This window comes from Lygodium microphyllum, chromosome 10 (assembly GCF_053477565.2).
Source record: "Lygodium microphyllum isolate KBCC chromosome 10, Lygodium_microphyllum_v1.1.10, whole genome shotgun sequence".
Classification (NCBI taxonomy): domain Eukaryota; kingdom Viridiplantae; phylum Streptophyta; class Polypodiopsida; order Schizaeales; family Lygodiaceae; genus Lygodium; species Lygodium microphyllum.
In genome coordinates this window covers 1659637-1680537 of record NC_141144.1, presented here as the reverse complement: position 1 = coordinate 1680537, position 20901 = coordinate 1659637, and the positions used below count along the sequence as shown (strand labels likewise).

General features: G+C 41.5%; 1 protein-coding gene across 4 annotated transcripts in view; it reads right to left on the bottom strand.

Moving 5' to 3' along the window:
* LOC148029636 (uncharacterized) overlaps positions 1-20287 on the bottom strand; it is an 81860-nt gene extending 61573 nt beyond the window's left edge. For all 4 annotated transcript variants that reach the window (XM_087685876.1, XM_087685874.1, XM_087685875.1 and 1 more), the window contains exons 1-3: positions 20001-20287; positions 16275-16533; positions 15649-15711 (exon numbers count right to left, since the gene is read on the bottom strand). In XM_087685876.1, coding sequence (XP_087542002.1) covers positions 15649-15711; positions 16275-16533; positions 20001-20230 — 552 coding nt within the window. In that variant the 5' untranslated portion in view covers positions 20231-20287. The remainder of the gene's footprint in view (positions 1-15648; positions 15712-16274; positions 16534-20000) is intronic.
* Between the last annotated feature and the right edge of the window lie 614 nt (positions 20288-20901).

The window sequence follows — 20901 nt, the reverse complement described above, 5'->3', positions numbered from 1 at the left end:
AAATTGGTCTAGGCCTAAATCTGACACCGGGTAGCACCTAGTACATGTCATGCATGCTACATAACTTATTACAACTTTTGCCTTTGGTTACAACTGATATCTCAAGTCATGGGTTCTACACTGTGAAATAATTGACTTGCACCTCACACATGCAAGTCACATTTGCACATTTGATTAACTTTTAACCAAACGCTAAGCAAAGCAATAAAATTTCATGTCCTCATGACAAAGATTTCCAAATGCATATTCCTCACAACCCTTTGTACATACTACCTTCTATATTCAACATACGTTCACTACAAGCTTCAACATTCCTCTCTCTCTCTCTCTCTCTCTCTCTCTCTCTCTCTCTCTCTCTCTCTGTGTCATGGATTCTACGCTGAAATAATTCACTTGCATCTCATACATGCAAGCCACATTTGCACATTTGATTGACTTTTGATCAAACGCTAAGCAAAGCAATAAAATTTCATGTCCTCATGACAAAATTTTCCAAATGGATATTCCTCACAGCCCTTTGTGCATATTGCCTTCTATATTCAACATACATTCACTACAAGCTTCATTCCTCTGTGTGTGTGTGTGTATGTGTGTTCACTTCTTTCTTTCAATCTAGTCAAAAGCTTCTACATCCACTGCACTCTGATAGCCAACAATTGTAGAAGAAAGGGCAGCTGCAGATGGATGAGTGAACCTGCAAAAACAAGATGAACAAAGTGGTTGGACAACCTCCTATTTATAGATATGGATCCTTCCAAAATTAGGATTTTGTCTTATAGGGTACACAAACTTTGGTAATCAGTGAAGTTTGGGGCTGTAATGAAGCACTAATTTATGTGCAACGCATCTTTTATAGCTTAATACCTGTCCAACCTGCCTGCCTATCTAGAAGGTGATCTCTAACAAAGGTTGATCCATGAACAATGTTTGAGACAAAGAAGAAAGGGGAGTATTGGCCTCCTCCCTGATAGGCTCGTCAAAACCTCCAAGGTGTAGGTATCGAGGATATTACCTCCAAGGTGTATTGGCCTCCTCCCTGATAGGCTCGTCAAAACCTCCAAGTTGGCACCTCGACCAACCAAACAAAAAGTGATTGGAGTGAAGTGGGTCTTCAAGACGAAGTACCATAGCAATGGCACTTTGGACAAACACAAGGCCCAACTGGTGGCCAAAGGGTTTACTCAAAAACCTGGAGTTGATTTCCATAACGATTTTGCTCCTACCACACAGCAGCCACTATCTTGACGGTTCTTGCACTTCCCAGCTACACGAGATGGCTAGTCTGCCAATTGAAAGTGACCTATTAAGCTTAAAAATGCATTATAAACTGATTAGCTCTTTGAAACAACTCGAAACACAATTTTTATCAAGTTCCATTAAAATTTTTAAACTTTTCTAGAGAGTACTTGTCATGAAAACATGTATTTCTGAAACCTCACTTAACATATGGATTAATTTTTAATCACATGATTAAGTAAATGTTGCACATGTGAGGTGTAACTAGGATTAGAGTAAATTTACGAGCCCGCGACACGAGAAAATCACGAGATGTCAAAGGCAAAAGTTGCTATAAGTTATGCTACACAGGTACTTGGGGGTATTTGGTACCAGTTATTGGCCCAGGTCATTCATTTGGCCATAAGTGTCAGTTGGTAATACTAGAGAAGTGACATTTAATGGTACCTAATGCCAAGTTGATGGTCAAAGATGGCACAGAGACACTCAGGAGTGGAAGATGCCTAGCCAATTTAATTATTGGCCAGTCAGATTATTTTTCAGGGCATCAAAATAATTATTAGATTAATTTTCAGTATTTAAAGACTGAAAATTAATATTTAATTATGGCTAATGTTAGAAAAACCATTTGGAAAGGCTATCACTTGAGGCTAAGAAATCGCAAATTTATCTGCTATAAACCCTAATTTATAGCAAAAATTAGGGTTTAACAGCAACCTTGGGAAGCATGCCGAAAATTGGAAGCTCCAAGACTTGGATTTTTCACGGCTGAAGGTACATATTTCAGCTAAATTCAGGTGAAGGACTAACCATCAATTGAATTTGAGGCATTTCCATCATTTATGAAGTGGGTGAAGGCCAATTAAGTGGCCGAATCAAGGGGCAAAATAGATCGAAGACTTGCTGGTTACTTTGGTAGTAAGGGGAGTTTGGATGGCGAAGGGGATTGGGAGAATCCCATTGTAAATCAACTTCTTCTTCAATAAAGCTAAAGAAATACCGAAAGGGGCGCCAATTTTGGGACCAATCGGGTGTGCATTGTCCAAGATCAGTAGGTAAATTTGTATTTTCAAATTTGCATTTATTGTTTGCTGCTGTAGTTAAGTTGTAATCAGGGATTTACCACCCATCCACAGAAGAAAGGTTGGTTACATGGTTCCACTATCGAGACACCATCAAATCCTTTGAATTGGTGAGCCCGTGGTACTTGATTGCAACTTGGGACTATTGCATTATTGCTGAAATTGTTCTCAGCAGTGAATTACAGCAAGCATGTCTTCACATGGTGATACAGGATCAAGTGGAGAGGATGCATCACTCCTTGATCAATCACGTGGTGAAGGGGGAAATGCAATGACTGATATTGGGCATGGTTCTCAGCATGGACAGCATGCTGAAAATGTGGGAAATGACCCAAATGTTGGCACTTCAATGCATAAAGAGGCTAATGACCAACAAGGGGCTAAAGAATTTGATGATAGCTTCAAGGATCAAATGCGTACAGCAACAAATCTTTTTGCTGAATTGGCAAAAGATCCCCAGTTTACTCAATTCTTGAATGCCCCAAAGAAGGACAACAAAGACAAAGAGAAGAAGACACCTTCTACAGCTTCGGGAAAGCCACAAGAACCAAAGGAAATGCCTAAGCCTTCTTTAGAAGAGCCCAAAATGCCTGATGAGCACAAACAGTTGGTATCCATGGGGCAGTAAGTGCAAATGCATGGTCAACTTGGTAGTGCCAATCCATGGAAACATGGGCAGCAAGGCAATTATGCACATGCAAGCATGGAACAACAAGGATACATTGGTGGTGGTACCATTTTTCATGCTATGGTTGGACAGGCACCACATACGAGAATGTATGGCACATATCCCTATGGTATGAAGCAGCCAATGCATGGCTTACAACACCCAAAAATCCGGGTAATGCAAGTGGAATGCCTAATCCCATGTATGGCAGCATAGGCATGATGCCTGGGGCACAAAGTGGGCCATATGGATATGCATCGGCACCCCCAAGGATTGTTGGAGCCCAACGATTTGGTGCTGGTCATGTAGGTGCTTCAAATAGTGCTGGTTTTTATGCAAATACAGCCAATGCACCCTTTTTGCAGCAGCCCATTTATGATAACTTGACCCCCATAGGTTCGTTGAAGGACTATGATGAAGGTGGCAAAAGTGTAAAGTTTGAGCCTTTCAGTGGTGCACAAGATAAGCTGAAAGCACTTATTTTTATTCAGCAGTTTGATGCAGCCTATTCTAGAAGCAACTTCACAGAGGCATCTAAGGTACGCAAGGCAGCCACATTTTTGAAGGGAAATGCATTGCGGTGGTGGACTACACTTCTTATTCAAGGGAAGTCACCTACCACTTGGGTTCAGTTCAAGCAAATGTTTGCTTCAAATTGGTTGAAAAGTGCCTTTGAAGTAGACATTATGACAGCTTGGAACTAGTGGAATTCCAAAGATAGCAAGAACTTGTATCGGTACAATAAGAAGTTTTGGGATGCATTGTTGCCAGTGCCTTCTTATCGCACATTACCCCTCCATGAGCACGTGGAGAAATATATTTGCAGTCTGTCAAAGGGTATTCGGGATTTTGCATTAGGTCCACTGTTTCCAACATGTCTCAACTTATAGAAATTGCTACTACAACTCACACATTGCTGCATGGAAAGGATGCAGGATTCCACGATAATGATGCCAAGTCACATGTCAAAGAGTCAAAGGCTGAGAAAAAGGGTAAATCTGAAAATAAAGCTGAAAATCAGGACAGATCTGAAAATAGGGCTAGAAAGAGGAACAGATTACAAAGAAAGAGTGGGAAAAGTGATGCATGACGTAGGAGTTGATGGCTAGAAATAAATGCTATATTTGTGAACAAGAAGGGCATATGGCACGCAGCTGTCCTAATAAACAGCAAGCTGAAAAGGATGATAATAAGGGAAAGAAAGGCAAAACCACTGCTAATTTAGTACTTGATGTAGTGGTAGATCAGCCTAATCAAGATAGTACTGAGCTTTGTAGGACATGGGGCAAAATCAGAGATCAGCATACATTGATTTTTCTTGATCTAGGGGCACGGTAAAATTTCATCTCTCTTGATATGGTAGCCCGTTTAGACATCAAAGAGGATGAGATGGGGCCCATGGGTGAGATTGGTATGGCATGCAAGGGACATGCAAAGTTGGTCACTCCTATCATTGGAAAGCTTCGTTTGCACATTCAAAGTTATGTGGAGAGCGTAGAGTTCTTTATTGCTCCATTGGAAGGATATGATGCCTTGCTTGGTATGCCTTGGTGTCATCGTATGCATGCAGTGATTGATACTCATGATAAGATTGTGACCCTTTTCCACAGAGGTAAAGTTCATACTTTGGATGTAAAATTGAAAGGGGAATCTGTCCCTGTTGTATCTACTTTTGCTATTTCCAAAGTAATGAAAAATCATCTTTCAGATTACTAAGAGAGCAACTGATCGTCATAGGCGTGCTTTGCACTTTGAAGAGGGCGATTATGTATTACTGCGATTTGAAAAGACACAGCTGAGAAAGATAAAGGGAAAAGAGCGATTGTATCCAAAGCTGTCTATGAGATCCTATGGGCCATTTCAAGTGTTGGAGAAGATCAACAATGTGGTATAGTGGCTGAAATTACCTCCACATTGGCAGATACACAATGCCTTTCATGTCAATTTGTTGAGGTCTTTTCATGGTGATGTGCCAAAGGATATGTACAGCTAGAGGTTGAAGAGCTCAATGAAATACTGATACCAGAGCACATTTTGGCACCAGAGAGAAAGATTAGGGATAAGGGTTCGAGAAGGTACTTGGTGAAGTTTTAGAATTATTCACCAATGGATACCAAATGGATGGAGGAGGGTGACTTGGTAGACCATCCTCAGTTGTTGCAGCTTTACCTTGATGCTTTCCAATTAGAGCCGACTTTAGTTCGGACTCCATCAAGTTCAGCAGAGCAAGGGTCAGATTAAGTCATGGAGACCATTCAAGAAGATATCAGAGAATACATCAACGCAATCAAAAAAGCACTAATGAAGCCCTTAATCATGACCAACAAGATAATGATGTAAGCATTGGTAATGCCCATAGTGCACAATTGCGTAATGATGGAAATCCCTTGTCTCACGAACCTTTTGAAAAGCACATGCTTTCAAGAGAGATGCATATGTTGAACATAGGGATGCATAATCAATATAAGCAACTTTCCAAATCTTTGGGGAAGATTGAGAATACATCCAACAAAGTGGATGAATGTAATGAAGGGATCTTATCCTAAGACTAAATTAGCCTATTCAAGCCTAGAATCAAATAGAAATGACAAGAAATTGACAAGAAACCATAGCTAGAACTGTCATTACAAGGGAGAGGTAGCACTTCCCCTCCTTCAATAATGGACAACTCTTGTATATAGTGGATCTCGAATGTATTTAGCATGCATCCAAGGTACTATGCTAACAACATGTTTGCCATGAGGTCCTACTTAGTGTACTAGTCACTGTGAGATGTATGCAGATGAGTATGAGTTTCAACCAGGCACTAGAACTATACTTTTGCATCAGCTTATGATCAATTTGGCACGAATTTTGCCTCAATTTTGAGACAAAAATTCTGATCACTTTCAACTCAGTTTTTGATCAGCTTAAGAACCATTTATGGTCACTTTTGGAATCAGATTTTGCATTGATTACTGGTCAGTTTTTTTGCTATGAGTTTGTGATCAGTTTGGAGTCACATTTGCACCAATTTGTGATCAGTTCTCAGATCAGCAAAGTGATCAGTTTATGATCAGATTATGGAAATTTTTCAATGGTTTACATCTATTTCCATGGACAATAGCATATATTATGATGCCATTGATGTTTTAGCCATGGTTTATGCTTGGCTATGCTATGCTATAGTTTGGTTTTGCCAGATGAGTTGAGCTCATGAGAAATGGACATGTCACAAGATAGTCTAGCAATGTCTTTGAGATTCTTTGTGAATCTTATGTTATGTTATGTTGGCTGATAATCTTCAGTATGTTGAGCATATGGAATGGTTAAACAACAGTGTGCAATGTTGTATTGACTATTATACCCTATAAAAATTCCAATGTAGTACTTTGCTTTTGATGAATTTGGTAGTGCAATCGAGGATGATTGCAAGGATTTCAAGGGAAAGAGCTGTCATGAGGACATGTATTTTTGAAACCTCACTTAACATGTGGATTAATTTTTAATCACATGATTAAGTAAATGTTGCACATGTGAGGTGCAACCAAGGTAAGAGTAAATTTACGAGCCCGGGACCCAAGAAAATCACAAGATGTCAGAGGTAAAAGTTGCTATAAGTTATGTTGCACAGGTACTCGGTGGTATCTGGTGTCAATTGTTGGTCTAGGTCATTCATATGGTTATAAGTGTCGATTGGTGACACTAGAGAAGTGACGTTTAATGGTACCTAACGCCAATCTAATGGTCAAAGATGGCACAGAGACACTCGGGAATGGAAGCCAATTTAATTATTGGCCAGTCAGATTGTTTTTCAAGATGCTGAAATAATTATTAGATTAATTTTCAATATTTAAAGACTGAAAATTAACATTTACTTATGGCTAATGCTAGAAAAACCATTTGGAAAGGCTGAATACCCATGCAAGACTGAAAAACGTCTTTAGATGCTCTAGAGAGACATTTTTAGTGTATTCAACTTACAAGAGAGAGAGAGAGAGAAGATACTGTTGGTCTAATTTGCAATCATTGGAGGACCTTTTGAGGCAGCCAGGGGCAGGAAAAGACCAATCAACAACAGGTGACAGCATCTATAGGCTGTTGAGACAAGGCAGCAGCAATAAATGACTGATTTTCTTCAGTTCTTTGCATCTACAAGCTGTTGTGGCAAGGCAACAGCTGCATTTGACTGATTTTCAATCATTCTTCATGACAAAACTCTAAATTTTCTCTTTCTACAGCTCTCTCTCTCATCTCCTAGCCATTTCACAGCCTTGCTTGCAGCATTGAGATCACCAGGACTGAGAAATTGCAAATTTATCTACTTTAAACCCTAATTTACAACAAAAATTAGGGTTTAGCAACAACCTCGAGAAGCGTACCAGAAATTGAAAGCTCCAAGACTTGGATTTTTCAGAGCTCAAGTTGCATTTCAACTAGATTTAGGTGGAGGACTTATAATATCCCCACATACGAACTCCCTCCCCCTACAATTTAATAAAATTAGTTTAAATTTATTTTTTCATGTCTCCCCTGCTGTCGTGGAACAGGTGACGAGGGGAAGGAGGATGAAGAAGATGCGGACGCCAAGGGGGGAGAAGAAGTAGCTATCAACGTGGACAAGGATGATGATGACGAAGCAAGAGAAGAAGGCGATATCAATTATTGTGAGAGGGAGGCCACGTGGCTTGCCACCCCCCAGGCCATCTCCACAAACTGCCGCTATGCATTTGTGAGTGGTGAAGATACCACCACTCCACCTCCTCTCCGCGTTTCTTCCCCCCCCCCCCCCCCCGGGCTACGATTGGGGCTACTTCTCTCCATCCATCCATCACAAGGGAACGGCGCGTTGGACAAAGAGAGAGGGTGAGAGAGAGAGAAATAAAGAGGGAGAAAGAGAGAGAGGGTGTGACAGACAAGGTGAGAAAGAGAGAGAGAAGAAGAAAAAGAAAAAAAGGGAGAGAGAGAGAGAGAGAGGGAGAGAGAGGAAGAGAGTCTTTTGAAAGGGTCTCCTTCTCTTCCCCTCATTAGAGGGTGTCCACACGTTCTTTCTTTTCCCAAACCATACCCTGTTTCCGCAAGATTATCCTTCAATCGCAAGCTCATTTCACTCCCCAATCGGCCCCCGTTAATCAGGTACAAAGCGCGGAAGTCTTGTGGATTCGCATCTAAGGGGGACGAAGATCGAGAATGGTCCCCAAGCAGAAATTATTGCGCGCAGATGGAAATCCCTTAACAAGCAACAGAGCTTCAAACGAGGGCATCACTGCCAATCCAACTACGATACCGGTCGTAAGTAATGTATTTCCAAATTAAAGGATTGCTTGCTTTGATTTCCGCTCGAGATGCATTAGACCGTACTATATTGCACGATAATAGGTTAACTAAAAGGATAAAGTTCATCTCAAATATTTGAGGATAAAGTTTGTAAAGTGCTTGTATCGAGGAAAGTTTATTGCCCTAGTTCTTATGCGACAAATCTATGCATAGCATAAGCAGCATATAAGACTCTAAAGTATTAAGCATCGAAAGTCTTTGATTAGTCTATGCTTAGGGCAATATTGTTTAGAGTTCGTAAGGTTACCCTAAGGATTATGCACATAGACGGTACATGCATGGGAAAGATTATATGAAACTTGCATCGATGGTACACAAATTGATCTTGCATTAAAGTCTTGCATCCATCCTATGAAGGATTCGCATAAAATAACGGTCAAGGAGTTATCTTGTGCTGCCAAATGATGAGTTGATTAAAAATAATTCAGGGAATTATTTTACATTGGAAGATAATCTTGCTTCGTTACAAATTTGTCTCGCATTCCTTGCCTTAGAAGAAAGAAAGATAAAGACAAGATAAAATGCTGCATAGTAAGAAAAGGTTAAAAGATAAATGTCACTTAGAGAAGAGACATAAATGCTCTTGCTAGATTGATTATCTCACATTGGTGGATCATCTCTAAGATCGCACCACAGACTAACCCGAAAAGGACACTGTTCGATTCACAGGCCGAAGGTCGAGTGGTGAAAACGCCAACCACAGAAATTGTGTTTCACTCCTAGGCCGCTTGGGGCCAGATGGAGCTCTAAACACAATGGATGGAAATTATGGTGCCATGTGATTTGGACCAAGTACTTTTGTTGGGCAAAAGGGATATATAATTTCTCCTATATGGGCAAGAGACAAAGATTAACTTGAAAATAAGTTAAGGAGCTTGTTTGAACTTGTTTGACAAAAGGACTGCTTGCTCTGTTTTTGTGTCCATACTATAAGTAACACAAACGAACCCTATTCCCTAAAAGGCTTAATTAAGGAAGCTAATTTTAAATGTTACACATAAATGTGATAGGACCTAATTAGATAACTAAAGAACGCCTATTGAGGAAAGCAGGTGGACAGAACCCCTGACGGGTCTATCCTATGGCAAGGTGGTCCCAGAGAACTAGGAGGCTTCTCACAAGGTTTTATCGACATGCCACCCTTAGAAACTGTTAGGTTAGAATTCCAATTCATGCCGTTTTAGGGGACTAGAATGGGACTATGCCCTACTGGCAGAGAGGTTGAGCGGCGCATCCCTCTCATTTCCCATTCTCTTTGAACCAAGTGCAGCATGGGTCTGCTTTGGCTTGGGTATCTCTACGTAAAGTAGGATGTCCAGAACTTGACGCTAGAATGCTATCAGGAGACCTTGACCACTACGGACTCAAGTTTCAGGTCAATCCTAGTGGGTTCAACCACAAATGTTCCATTGTGAGACGGACTCGAGAAACCCTAGGCGACAAACCACATGACATTCCATAAGAGTGTCAGGCGACATCGCTTAGACTCGTCTCTTGATGGACCACTAAAAATGTGCTTCGACAGCCAATTGGTAGGCACATTACAGGACTAGCCAACCATTGAATTTGGGATATTTCCATAGTCTATGAAGTGGGTGAAGGCCAATTAAGTGGCCAAATCAAGGGGCAAAATAGATTGAAGACTTGCTGGTCACTTTGGACAGCAAGGGGAGTTTGGATTGCGAAGGGAATCAGGAGAATCCCATTGTAAATCAACTTCTTCTTCAATAAAGCTAAAGAAATACTGAAGGGGTATTGTGCTAAGAAATGCACTTAGCCACTTAAACAGCCCCAAAACATGCTTATTTTAGGCTTATTTCAGCCAAAACCCTAAAATGGGAAGCGGATCGAGAGAGTGTAGTGAAAGAGTATCTAGAACCCTAATTTTCTATAAATAGGCAGTCATCCCTCCACTCTTGTCCAATTTCGTTTTTGCAAATTTCAGGTGTTTCAGCTTGCTACCCCCACCCCGTTTGCGGAGGACATCTCAATCGAAGCTGTCCATTGCTGTCTCCATCAATTAGCACCTGATTTCCAGCCCTCTTCACGCAGTTTGGAGCTGATTCCAACCAGGCAACTATTGTTCCTGTACGGACCTGCTGTCGTATAGCCTACCACGTCATCACAGTCCTACTGCCTGCATTTTTAGTCTTTCTCTCACCTGCTGCCTACGTTTTTAGTCTTTCTCTCTTGCAAGCTGTCCTGCCTACGTTTTTATCTTTCTCTCTTTGCGGGTTATCCTGCCTGCATTTTTAGTCTTTCTCTCACTTGTGCCTGCATTTTTAGTCTTGCTCTCTCCTCACTGTTGTCTACATCAAATCCAACTTCTCACTACTGCGTTTGCTAGTGTTCGACATCTGGAGACTGTCTTGTTGCGATTCGGGATCCGTTTATTTAGAGTATGACACACTCTCCAACTCATTACCCTTGCCCTAATCCTTGAGATACAGGAGTTTGAGGTACAGTATTCATTTACTGCATAGTGTGTTTGCTGCATGAGCATCATATATTTAGTAAACATATCACTTCATTCATTCACTGTGTTCATTGTCTCTGAGTTACCCTAACCCTAACTATGTTCTTTTATCAGTCTGTGCTTTGTCATACGGTTTCTATTTATGTTTCTGTGTTTAGGCATTTCTTTACAAGGGGTGCCAATTTTTGGGCCAATCGGATGTGCATAGTCCAAGATCAGTAGGTAAATTTGTATTTTCAAATTGGCATTTATTGTTTGCTACTGTAATTAAGTTGTAATCAGGGATTTACCACCCATCCAAGAAGGAAGGCTGGTTACAGTGCTTGTATACCATATGCCAAACTCTAAGTTGGAAGAATCCACTCAACTATAAAATTTAAATAGAAGGCAGCCCTTCCACTCAGCCCATCTAATCTTCTGTAGGTCCTCCTTCAGCTTGCGCCGCCTTCTCCACTGCTGTCTACATCCCTCCGCAACAGATACCTCAGTTCATGGTGGTGCCAGACTTGCTGCAACTCCTGGCAATCAGTCTACATCAGCCCAAACTAGAAGCACTGTTCCACCCTTCACCCGCAGTTTGCGTTTTTGCGTTACGGCTAATTCATTCAGTCTGTCACCTCTTTGCTCCAACCTCTCCACTACTCTCACACCCCTTCAGGAGGACATTGCGGTTCATAGTTCGTGGTTGTCTTCATCGTCTTCCTTGTGCTACAGCACCCTTGTTCCCTTGTATCACATTCACTCTATGATTCAGAACTTCATCCTTCCATTCATCAAAGTTTCTTCTCTCTTCTTTTCTCTTCTCCATGTTTGCCGAGTTCACTCTGTGTTCCTCCCCGCAAACCCTACTGTCTCACTGGTACGTTATCTTTTGACACGGTATCAAAGCCGGATTTACTCAAACAGAGGCAAAGATCCTCAACTCCAATGAAGGCAAAGACAGGTGGCAGGTTCGACATCCACTTCTCTTCTTCTTCCACTGCATCAAAATCTCATTTTTGCAGGTTTCAAGTGTTTTCAGCTTGCTACCCACACCCCTTTCGCGGAGGACATCACAATCTCAGCTGTCCCTTGCTGTCATCTACAGTCTGGCGCCTATTTCCAGCCTTCCACCCGCAGTTTGCAGCTGTTTACAGCAAAGCGACTATTGCTGATCACTCTCCATTCAGAAAACAATCTCGTTTTTGCAGATATTAGGTGTTTCATCTTGCTGCCCACACCCTGTTCGCGGAGGATATCTCAACCGAAGCTGTCCATTGCTGTCTCCACCAATTGGCGCCTGATTTCCAGCCCTCTTTACGCAGTTTGGAGCTGATTCCAGCCAGGCAATTGCTATTCCTATGCAGACCTGCTACCATACAGCCTACCACGTCATCACTGTCCTGCTTGCGTTTTTAGTCTTTCTCTCTCTTGCAGCCTACGTTTCTAGTCTTTCTCTCTCCTACAAGCTCTCCTGCCTACGTTTTTAGTATTTTTCTCTCCTCACCTGCGTTTTTCTACTGGTTGCAGCCTCTTACTGCTGGTCACATCCTCCTCCCACTAGCAGCTCACTTCCAGCCCTTCCACTACCCTCCTACCCCTTGAGGCGGACATTGCAATTCGTGCTTCACACTGCCCTCACACCCCTTGAGGCGGACATTGCGGTTCATGGTTCATGGTGGCTGACCTCTTCTTCTTCAGCAAGGCACGCTGGTATCCATGGCTTCTTTACCAACAGATGACCAGACTACTCGGTGCTCCTACTGTGGCATCACCGGCCACACCACCGATGCTTGCCGACTTCGACCTTTGCTCCCCACCCCCCCAGAGTATATGCGTCTTCCACCAGGCACTCCTTGTGCCACCTCTCCTTTCTGGGCCACACAAATTGTTCTGCATCGGCTATCAAAGTACTATGCTCAAGGCAATAAGACACATCTGATGTACACTAAGTCCTTTCAAATACATGGAGTATCGATTGGCGCTATGACCTCCTGGAGATCATCACAATGCTAGTGACAGTCTTCTCCCACTTATTTTCAGGTACAGTGGCTTCCACGACCTACGGCTCTGCAATCCACTCCATCGAGAGACAGTGATTGTTTGATACCATCTCCTCGTCAGTCCGCTCCTTCGAGAGACAATGACTGCTCGACTCCTTCTCTACCCAGTCTGCTCCACTGAGAGACAGCGACTGTTGCCCACCTCTTGCTCATTCTAAGCCCCACCCTTCCCCACCCTCGACTACTCAAGTTCGAGAGGCTACCTCTGGGAGCTCTTCAGTACCCCAGATACCTTCTTCGACACGATCGGAGGTACTTCCTTCGCCATCGGACATTTCGGAGTCCATGATCCATGAGTTTTTGGATTCCCTATCTACTTCAGAGGGGGATTCAGAGGGGGATGTTATTTCTTTGCCCTCAGAAGGGGCATCTACTTCTTCTTCATTCCTCGGTCAACATGGAGCCACCTCCCGAGATCAAGTACAGGCATATCCTTATGGTTCTTGGCACCACACAAAGTCCGGCATTCCTCCTATGCATGCATGTTTTCATCATCTTTGTACTAGGGCGCTTGGGCAAGTGAACAATTTCCCCACGAGGGACACTGTCCAAGTGGTACCTGTTGCATGAGCATTCTTCAACATGTAGCATTGCATCTCCACCTCACTCTTCTCTTGTTCCCCTTTTTGGGCCTGAGAGGGGGTGTTGAGAAACCCTTCACCCGCAGTTTGTGTTTTTGCATTTTGCGTTTAGGGTTTGGAGCCCCAAAAAAGGACTCCATCCTAGACTGACTGTGCCTATTTATAGGCCACTCTCTCATTCATTCCTTATGGCTGATTCATTCAGTCCGTCACCTCTTCGCTCCAGCCTCTCCATTACCCTCACACCCCTTCAGGAGGACATTGCGGTTCGTGGTTCATGGCTGTCTTCATCATCTTCCATTCATCAGAGTTTCTTCTCTCTTCTCTTCTCTTCGCCATGTTTGCCGAGTTCACTCCATGTTCCTCCCCGCAAACCCTACTGTCTCACTGGTACGTCATCTTTTGACAGCCAGCACCTTCCCTGCTACGTCTGTAGTGTTCAGCAGTTGCTATCCATCCAAGGGCAGTTTGACTGATGTGCTTTGCAATCTCAATTGTCACCATCGTCTCTATGATCACTTCCACTAAGCGGCCCACTATCCCCAAGCTGCTGCTACTGTGTTCAGCCTGATCCAAACACAGATCTGTATTTGCAGTTGCTGATCACATTCAAAGGCTGCCTGCTGCATTTCAGTCTATTTACTGCATTCAGCATCATATTCATTCTTCTGAGTCCATTGCCTCTAAGTTACTCTTCACCTCCGTGTTCTTCTATTACGCTTTGTGTTTTGATGTACGTTGTACACTTGTGTTTGTCTTTGGTGTTGGAGTATTTCTTCACATGGTATTAGAGCTAGGTACTCTCTAAAGGAACCTAGGACTTGATCTGAAAGCTCAACATCCTAGACGAAGAACCTCAAAGGGAAGATGGCTTCAAACACATCCACATTGCTGCAATCTCCAAAACAACCTATGTCAAGAACTGAGCATGACTGGGTCTCTCAGCTCACTCCACAATCCAATGAAAGGGTAGAAAGATCTGACTACCATAGTGCTTACAGACCATACGAGATACGACTTGATTCTCATCGAGCCCAACAACAACTGAAAGTAACAGTGATTATTTAGCCTCAGATTCGGTGCACAAGTCTAATGATTTTGCAAGAAGGACGAAACCCCCATTTGGGACTGGCCATCCTGTTGGAGAAACTAGCACAGAGTACAAACCTACATTTATTTCTCCTCCTACTCCAGTGTCAGATATGCATGCTTTTACTTCTGTTTCAACACCTCCTGTTTCTACTTCTGTGCAAGATTTTGGTAATCTTCGAGAAGAAGCTAATATTTTGTCAATTCACACAAGTTTGAGTCCTGAAGAGGACAAATACTTTGTATGTAAACGCAAAAAGAGGTGCATATCAAAAAAACTCAAGTAACCCTCCGAGTTTTCCTTAATCAGTCTAACATTGGTGCATCATCATTATCATTGTGGAGAACTATAAAATGGAGGATGATTCGATGGATCTCTTCACCAAAGCTCTTCCTCGTGCCACTTTACATCAGCAATCCAGATCCCTATGCCTTATGCCATGTCCAAGATCTAAGAGAAGGTGTTAGCAGCGACACCTCCTCATGGGCAGTGGGCACAACAGGTTGCCACTTAGCCTATGCATGCACTTCCAAATGCTGCAGCCCCTACGTATTAAGGCATTACTGTGCAGAAGAGCAAGATTCAACTTGAAAATCAACACTCACAAAACAGCACAAAAGCTCTTCATGATATTTCACAGACACAAATATAAGAGGCATTGCAACACCCAACCAACTTAGAAGGTAATAAATGAGTGTTCTAGAGTCATTCTAATTAGGAATCAAGGGTGTCAACTCACAAAATGTTTTTTTAACTACAGCATCAACATTTGGTATGCAAACCATGGATCAATGGCTGTGGTAATGTGCAGATATCACCTTCAGTCAATGCATTGCACAGACACTATACATGTATCATTGACATCTAGCTAGGCATGCTTGTTACTTTGGTATCATGAGAGTTAAATTCCTCTCTACTCATTCATGTTTTAATAAGCCACATGTTTCTTTGGTGTGGACAATAGCTTGAGCCTTTCAAGGTGTAAACCATCAGCTTGCCTGATTTATTGTCAATTGATTATTAATCCTTGAGTTATATATCCAACCTTCGCATGGCTTTGTTGAAGCTTTTTCATAACAACTCTGTTCAAGCAAACTGTTATCTGTGTGACCAAATGCTTCATGCACTTTTCAAAACATAAAGAGGGCATACAATTACCTTAGCAATCTCAGCATTCTGGCGTATCATAGCTTTTTGATGTTCTTGAGCATCCATCATCACCTAGCAACAGATTAATAGTAACAATATTGAGTGCACATGAGGATGAATTGAGAGGATATGAAGGAAAATAGTCATCCATCCGCCTAAATGGCTCTCAATTTCCAGAATCTCACTAACAAGAAACGGCTCCAGAAATAAAGCAATAAGAGACAACTGTAAGCATAAATAAACATAACTTGTAAAGAATTACAATAAGCCCGTTTGTCTGCACTAAAACCTTTGCAGAAACTTCTGCTCACATAAATGCACATTCAAACAGCAGCATAGATGAGCTATGACAAAAGAAGTGCCAAGAATTAGAATCTCAATCCCATTGATGGATATCCAAGAATTGCTACATCAATAAAATAACAAGACCAGTTGATGCAAAGGGTTAAGATTGTGGAGAGAATAAATAAAGAGTTGGCGCAGCTTCCAAACAATAGATGTACATGGGGCATGGTACTTATTACAGGGTGGCAAAGTTATAGCATAGTTCACTTCTGCTTAACATTAAAAACAGCCTAAAGCTTTTGAGGCATCACCGAGATTGAAGCTATCAAAAGGCTGATCATGCTAAGTACCTTTAGAGAACCATTGGGCCTGTGCAAATCCATGCTAGAATCCAAGGGGTTGTGACAGACTTCATTTTTTGAGTCGAAAGAGGAACAATTTTCCACTCCTTCGACAACCTTTACTGCCTTCACCTTTCTTCGATCTTTTTTGGCCTTCCTTTGATCAGATTTTGTGTATCTTTCAGAGTAATGCTTTCTTTTTCTCTTGCCTAACCGCTCCTTATCAAAACTGGACTGTTGATGCTTGGAACGCTTTTCCAGCAGCTCTCTAAACATAATAGCACAGTTAAACAAAATGACACAAACAATATACTCATGCAAAATGTTGTTAATTGCATACATATAGAAGGATCAAATTATACACACACACACACACACACACACACACTATTCAGTGTCTAAGTACATATCACAATACTAACATCCTTACAAGTCTATAATCCATGATCTGAATAGTGGCACTATAACATAACTCATAGTCCAGAAAATCGTAGACAAGTAGAAATGCCCTAGAGGCACACACTGATGACCTGATAGCAGAACCAACTTCAGATGGTATAGGACTAAAAGCCAGACCAACACACTTTACATACTCAAAATGAACTTTAACTGGCTAAGGACCAGCATTAGGATAAAATGTGGCATCCGTGCACTCTTTATGTACTCAAAATGCTTGTGCATTCCATTGAAAGGAACTAACTGCTATATTGTACTCTTTTTGCATGCTAGAGTCTGCATTTTGGGTGCTGAAATCTTTTCTCTCTGTGCTGGTGACACCTTCTCTCGAATTCTGTCCTTGAGGACCCTTGCTGCCCATATTTTTGCTTGTCACTATCAGCCTTGTGCTTTACTGCCCTAATGTCTGCATTTTAAGGAAAAGGTACACTGAACCATAGAAAAATGGGATGGGGAAGGGGACAGGAATGGCGATACAATAGTGGCCAATTTAAGGCAAAAAGCAATATTTGCAACAACTTTGCACTCTAGCAAGATTTACAGGACACTGGAGATTGCATGCAAATGGCATGAGAAAGGGGCACTCAGAAATGCAGATGACTATATGAAATGATATTTGTCTTGCTTGGGAATGTCCATCCTGCTTGGAAATGTGTTGCCTAGCTTGCAATTGTCGGGGAATGCAAAGGAAAAGGAATGATTGCTGTTGGAGTGCCATGTGGCATGCTGGTCATGCATTGGGCAAGCCCAAAAAGGCCATGGGCCAGTATTGGAGTGTGATGAACATGGCATGATCCATGCTCTTTTTAGTTGAGTTACCAGAGTGCTTGTGGCCAATTGTAATGATCACCTTGGTTTCTATTTTCTAAACCGTAGCATGACAATTATGGTCCCTAAGAAGATCCCCTTTGAGGCCTTTAATGTGTACACGAGCACATTGGACAACAAATGAGGTAAGCTTGAGCCCGGATTTGAGCTTCTCATTCTTTTGGGGTACTCTTTGAATCACAGGCTTATTCTTTAACAAATGAGAAAGGGGCAGGTTACACCAAATCAAATGCAGATGGCATGCAAATGACTATATGTTGCTTCCTCCCGTGGTTACACCAAATCAAATGATTCTCCAGATAGTTAGCAACATTTTGAGGCAGGTCGACTACAATTTGTCCAATCCACCAATTTTGATAGCACTCTCTATTTTTAGGGCTTTCCCTCCGCTATGCTTATTATCGTGTTTTTCTCTTTCTACTAGTGCTAGTGGTCATGGTCATCTTGCTACATGCACTCTTCTTTCTCTACCCATCATTATCTTTCTCTCATCTCCTCAGATCTTCTCTCTCCTGCCTCTGCAATCTGCCACCCTCACTAGCGCGGCAATGACCACAAGTGCAAGGACTTGTATTCAACCTTCTTTATGTTCAATTCTATGCCTGTTCCTTCATCATCATCTATCTTGTTCTTTCTCTATGTGTGTCCTCTTGCTTCCATACTATGCACTCACATGAGGATGCTGCAATGAGGGCAACAGATCACTCAAGGGCTGGTGGAAAAAATGTAACAAGGGAGAGGTTGGCAATGAGTAGCACATAAAAGCAAGGCAATGATGGCAATGGAAAAGCCGTTGCTCAAAATGGGAGAGATTAGAAACACAATTGCCTATTTATAGGAATATTAAGTCATTTGACCTACCACATTTAAAAAGTAACTTTTCTTTTTGAAATAATTCTTTTTGGGGTTGTTTTTGGAGTTAATTTAGGCCAAAAAAGTATGTCATAGTAAGATTTGATTCAAGCTTTAATTTTACTTGCTTGACATGGTGGCAATCATCTTGGAAGTGGAAGCAAGGGTCTCTTCATAATATATGCCTTTCTTTGTTCATGACCCTTTGCAATTAGCCACGCCTCATAACTACCATAGTACAATCAGGCTTGTGCTTGCGCTTAAATACCTATTTAGGTACTAATGGCCTTTTCACCTACAAACATGTCTACCACATCTCGGGTGTTATTCTCTTTATTGGAGTTTTAAGTCTTCATGCACGGCTTGCATCAACTGCACGTTATCCCTCACTTCCTCAAAACAGCCAAGCTCTTTTGCCTATGATGGTAGCCAACCAAGGAGACTTAGTGTACTCTAGATAGTGAGACCCTCAGCCTCACACATACTACTGCAAGTTCTACTTAGGTAATGGGACAGAAAGCTAGCTTTCTGAGAGAGTTGTCACCAGCCAACAAGGCACTACATGTGCTTCCCACAAATCTGAAAGTTGCTGGTTGACAGCGTGATCCACACTTGTAAGTTGTGTATCAACAGGCTAAACCATAGGCTGAATCCAGGCATCCGGCACATTAACTACTACTGCAAATTCTGATTTTGAGGAGGTAGGTCGTCTCCATCCATGGTAATGGGTAAAATCCTCTCAAACATCTCAAATTTTTTCTTTGCCTCCTATGTTTTAAAATCAATTCTGGCGCCATTATCAGCAATCTTGCCGCACAGATTCTATGGCACATGAGCATGGACCAAGCAACCAAACACACAGAAGTAATCACCCACTGCATTCCTGTATCACACTCAAAGCCTTAGTGGGCCACACGTTCAAAACATCATGTGTGACATCGTAATAAGTTTCTGTCTAGCTGAACCTAGTTTTTGTGCCCACGAAAAGGTTATTCATTGACAATACCTATAATGATGTATGCTGTGGGACTGACTACATTTATATTGTGATCACAGATAAATTTGTCAAGATATAACCCTTTCTGACCCCTCTCTATAATTTGTGAGCAGTTATAAACATCAGAAACCACAAAAGGGTGAATCGTTGATAATGTTATAAGGATGTATGTTGTGGGAACAGCTACATTTATATTGTCATCGTTGATAAAGCTTTGATATAGATGCTTTACCTAAGACACTAATTAAATGTTGTCCTTTGAGTGGATTATAAAAGAAATAGACACAGATTGAAGCCGCCGACCGCCCCCCCCCCCCCCCCTCAAATTGCATTACCCTGTTAACACAACTATGCTGTTCAGCCCAAAAAGTTCTTTTTCTTACACTGGCAGTTTAGCATCATACAGTACGCGAGCCTCATTTCCAGGGGTGATTTGGGTTCTTGGCATGCTACTGTCTCTTCAGTCTCTTTGCTGCTCATATAGTTCTCTTGTGACTCTTGCATTTCAGGTTCGTAGTACATACAATTAACCATTACAGGAAAAGAACAAACTGTTATTTTTCTTCTTCTTTTTTAAGGTCAAGGCAATGTTCTTAACTTACTTATTCGAATGACGATCATGGCGGCTGCGTTTGCCTGTACGCCTGCTTCTTCTGTCACGTCTTTTATGCCTGCGAGAATGGTCGCTGCTGCTACTGCCTTCCGAGGCAGAAGAAGAAGACGAAGAAGAAGAAGAAGAAGAAGAAGAGGACGAAGAAGTAGACGAGGAGGACACTCTCGCTTCGGCTCCCATATTTCGCTGTGAATCCTGCGGAATCTTCTTGCCTTGCATTCAGTATTTCCACAGCACGGTGACGGTGAACTTGGCCATCGATCGCTTATAAGCACTGCAGAGGTGAAAACAATTGTTAGCAAATATTATCATTTAAAAAGTAACTAACTATAAACTATTGTAGTAAAATATGATTGTGAACTCTTGTAGGTGTGGAGGTAGGCTAACCATGCCAACATAGTAGGTGAAAACGAAAACTATTTTTAGTACATATAAATCAAAAAGTAACTATAACTCTTGTAGTAGTAAAAAAGAATTATATACTCTTGCAGGTGTGGAGGTAGGCTAACCATGCCAAGAGAGTAGGTGGAAACAATTTTTAGTAAATATCAAAAATAATTGTAAAGTCTTGTATGTATGTCATAGTGATCACGAAACATTAAGGTTTACTGTAAAATGAATTTTTACCAAATTTTCAAAAAAAAAACCTTTGAAATTTAATGAATAAGATATAAAATCTTGAACTTTATAAAAATTCTAATTACAAAAAATTCAAATATATAAAATATGATTAAACAACCCCTCCAAAATATTGAGTTAAAGAATTTTGTATCTGCTATTTCAAAAATATTTTTCATGAGCATTCCCATCGATTGATTATAAACATTATAAAGGTGAAAACACCTATTCATAACTAGAGGTGAAATCAATTGCTAGTACATATAGAAAAC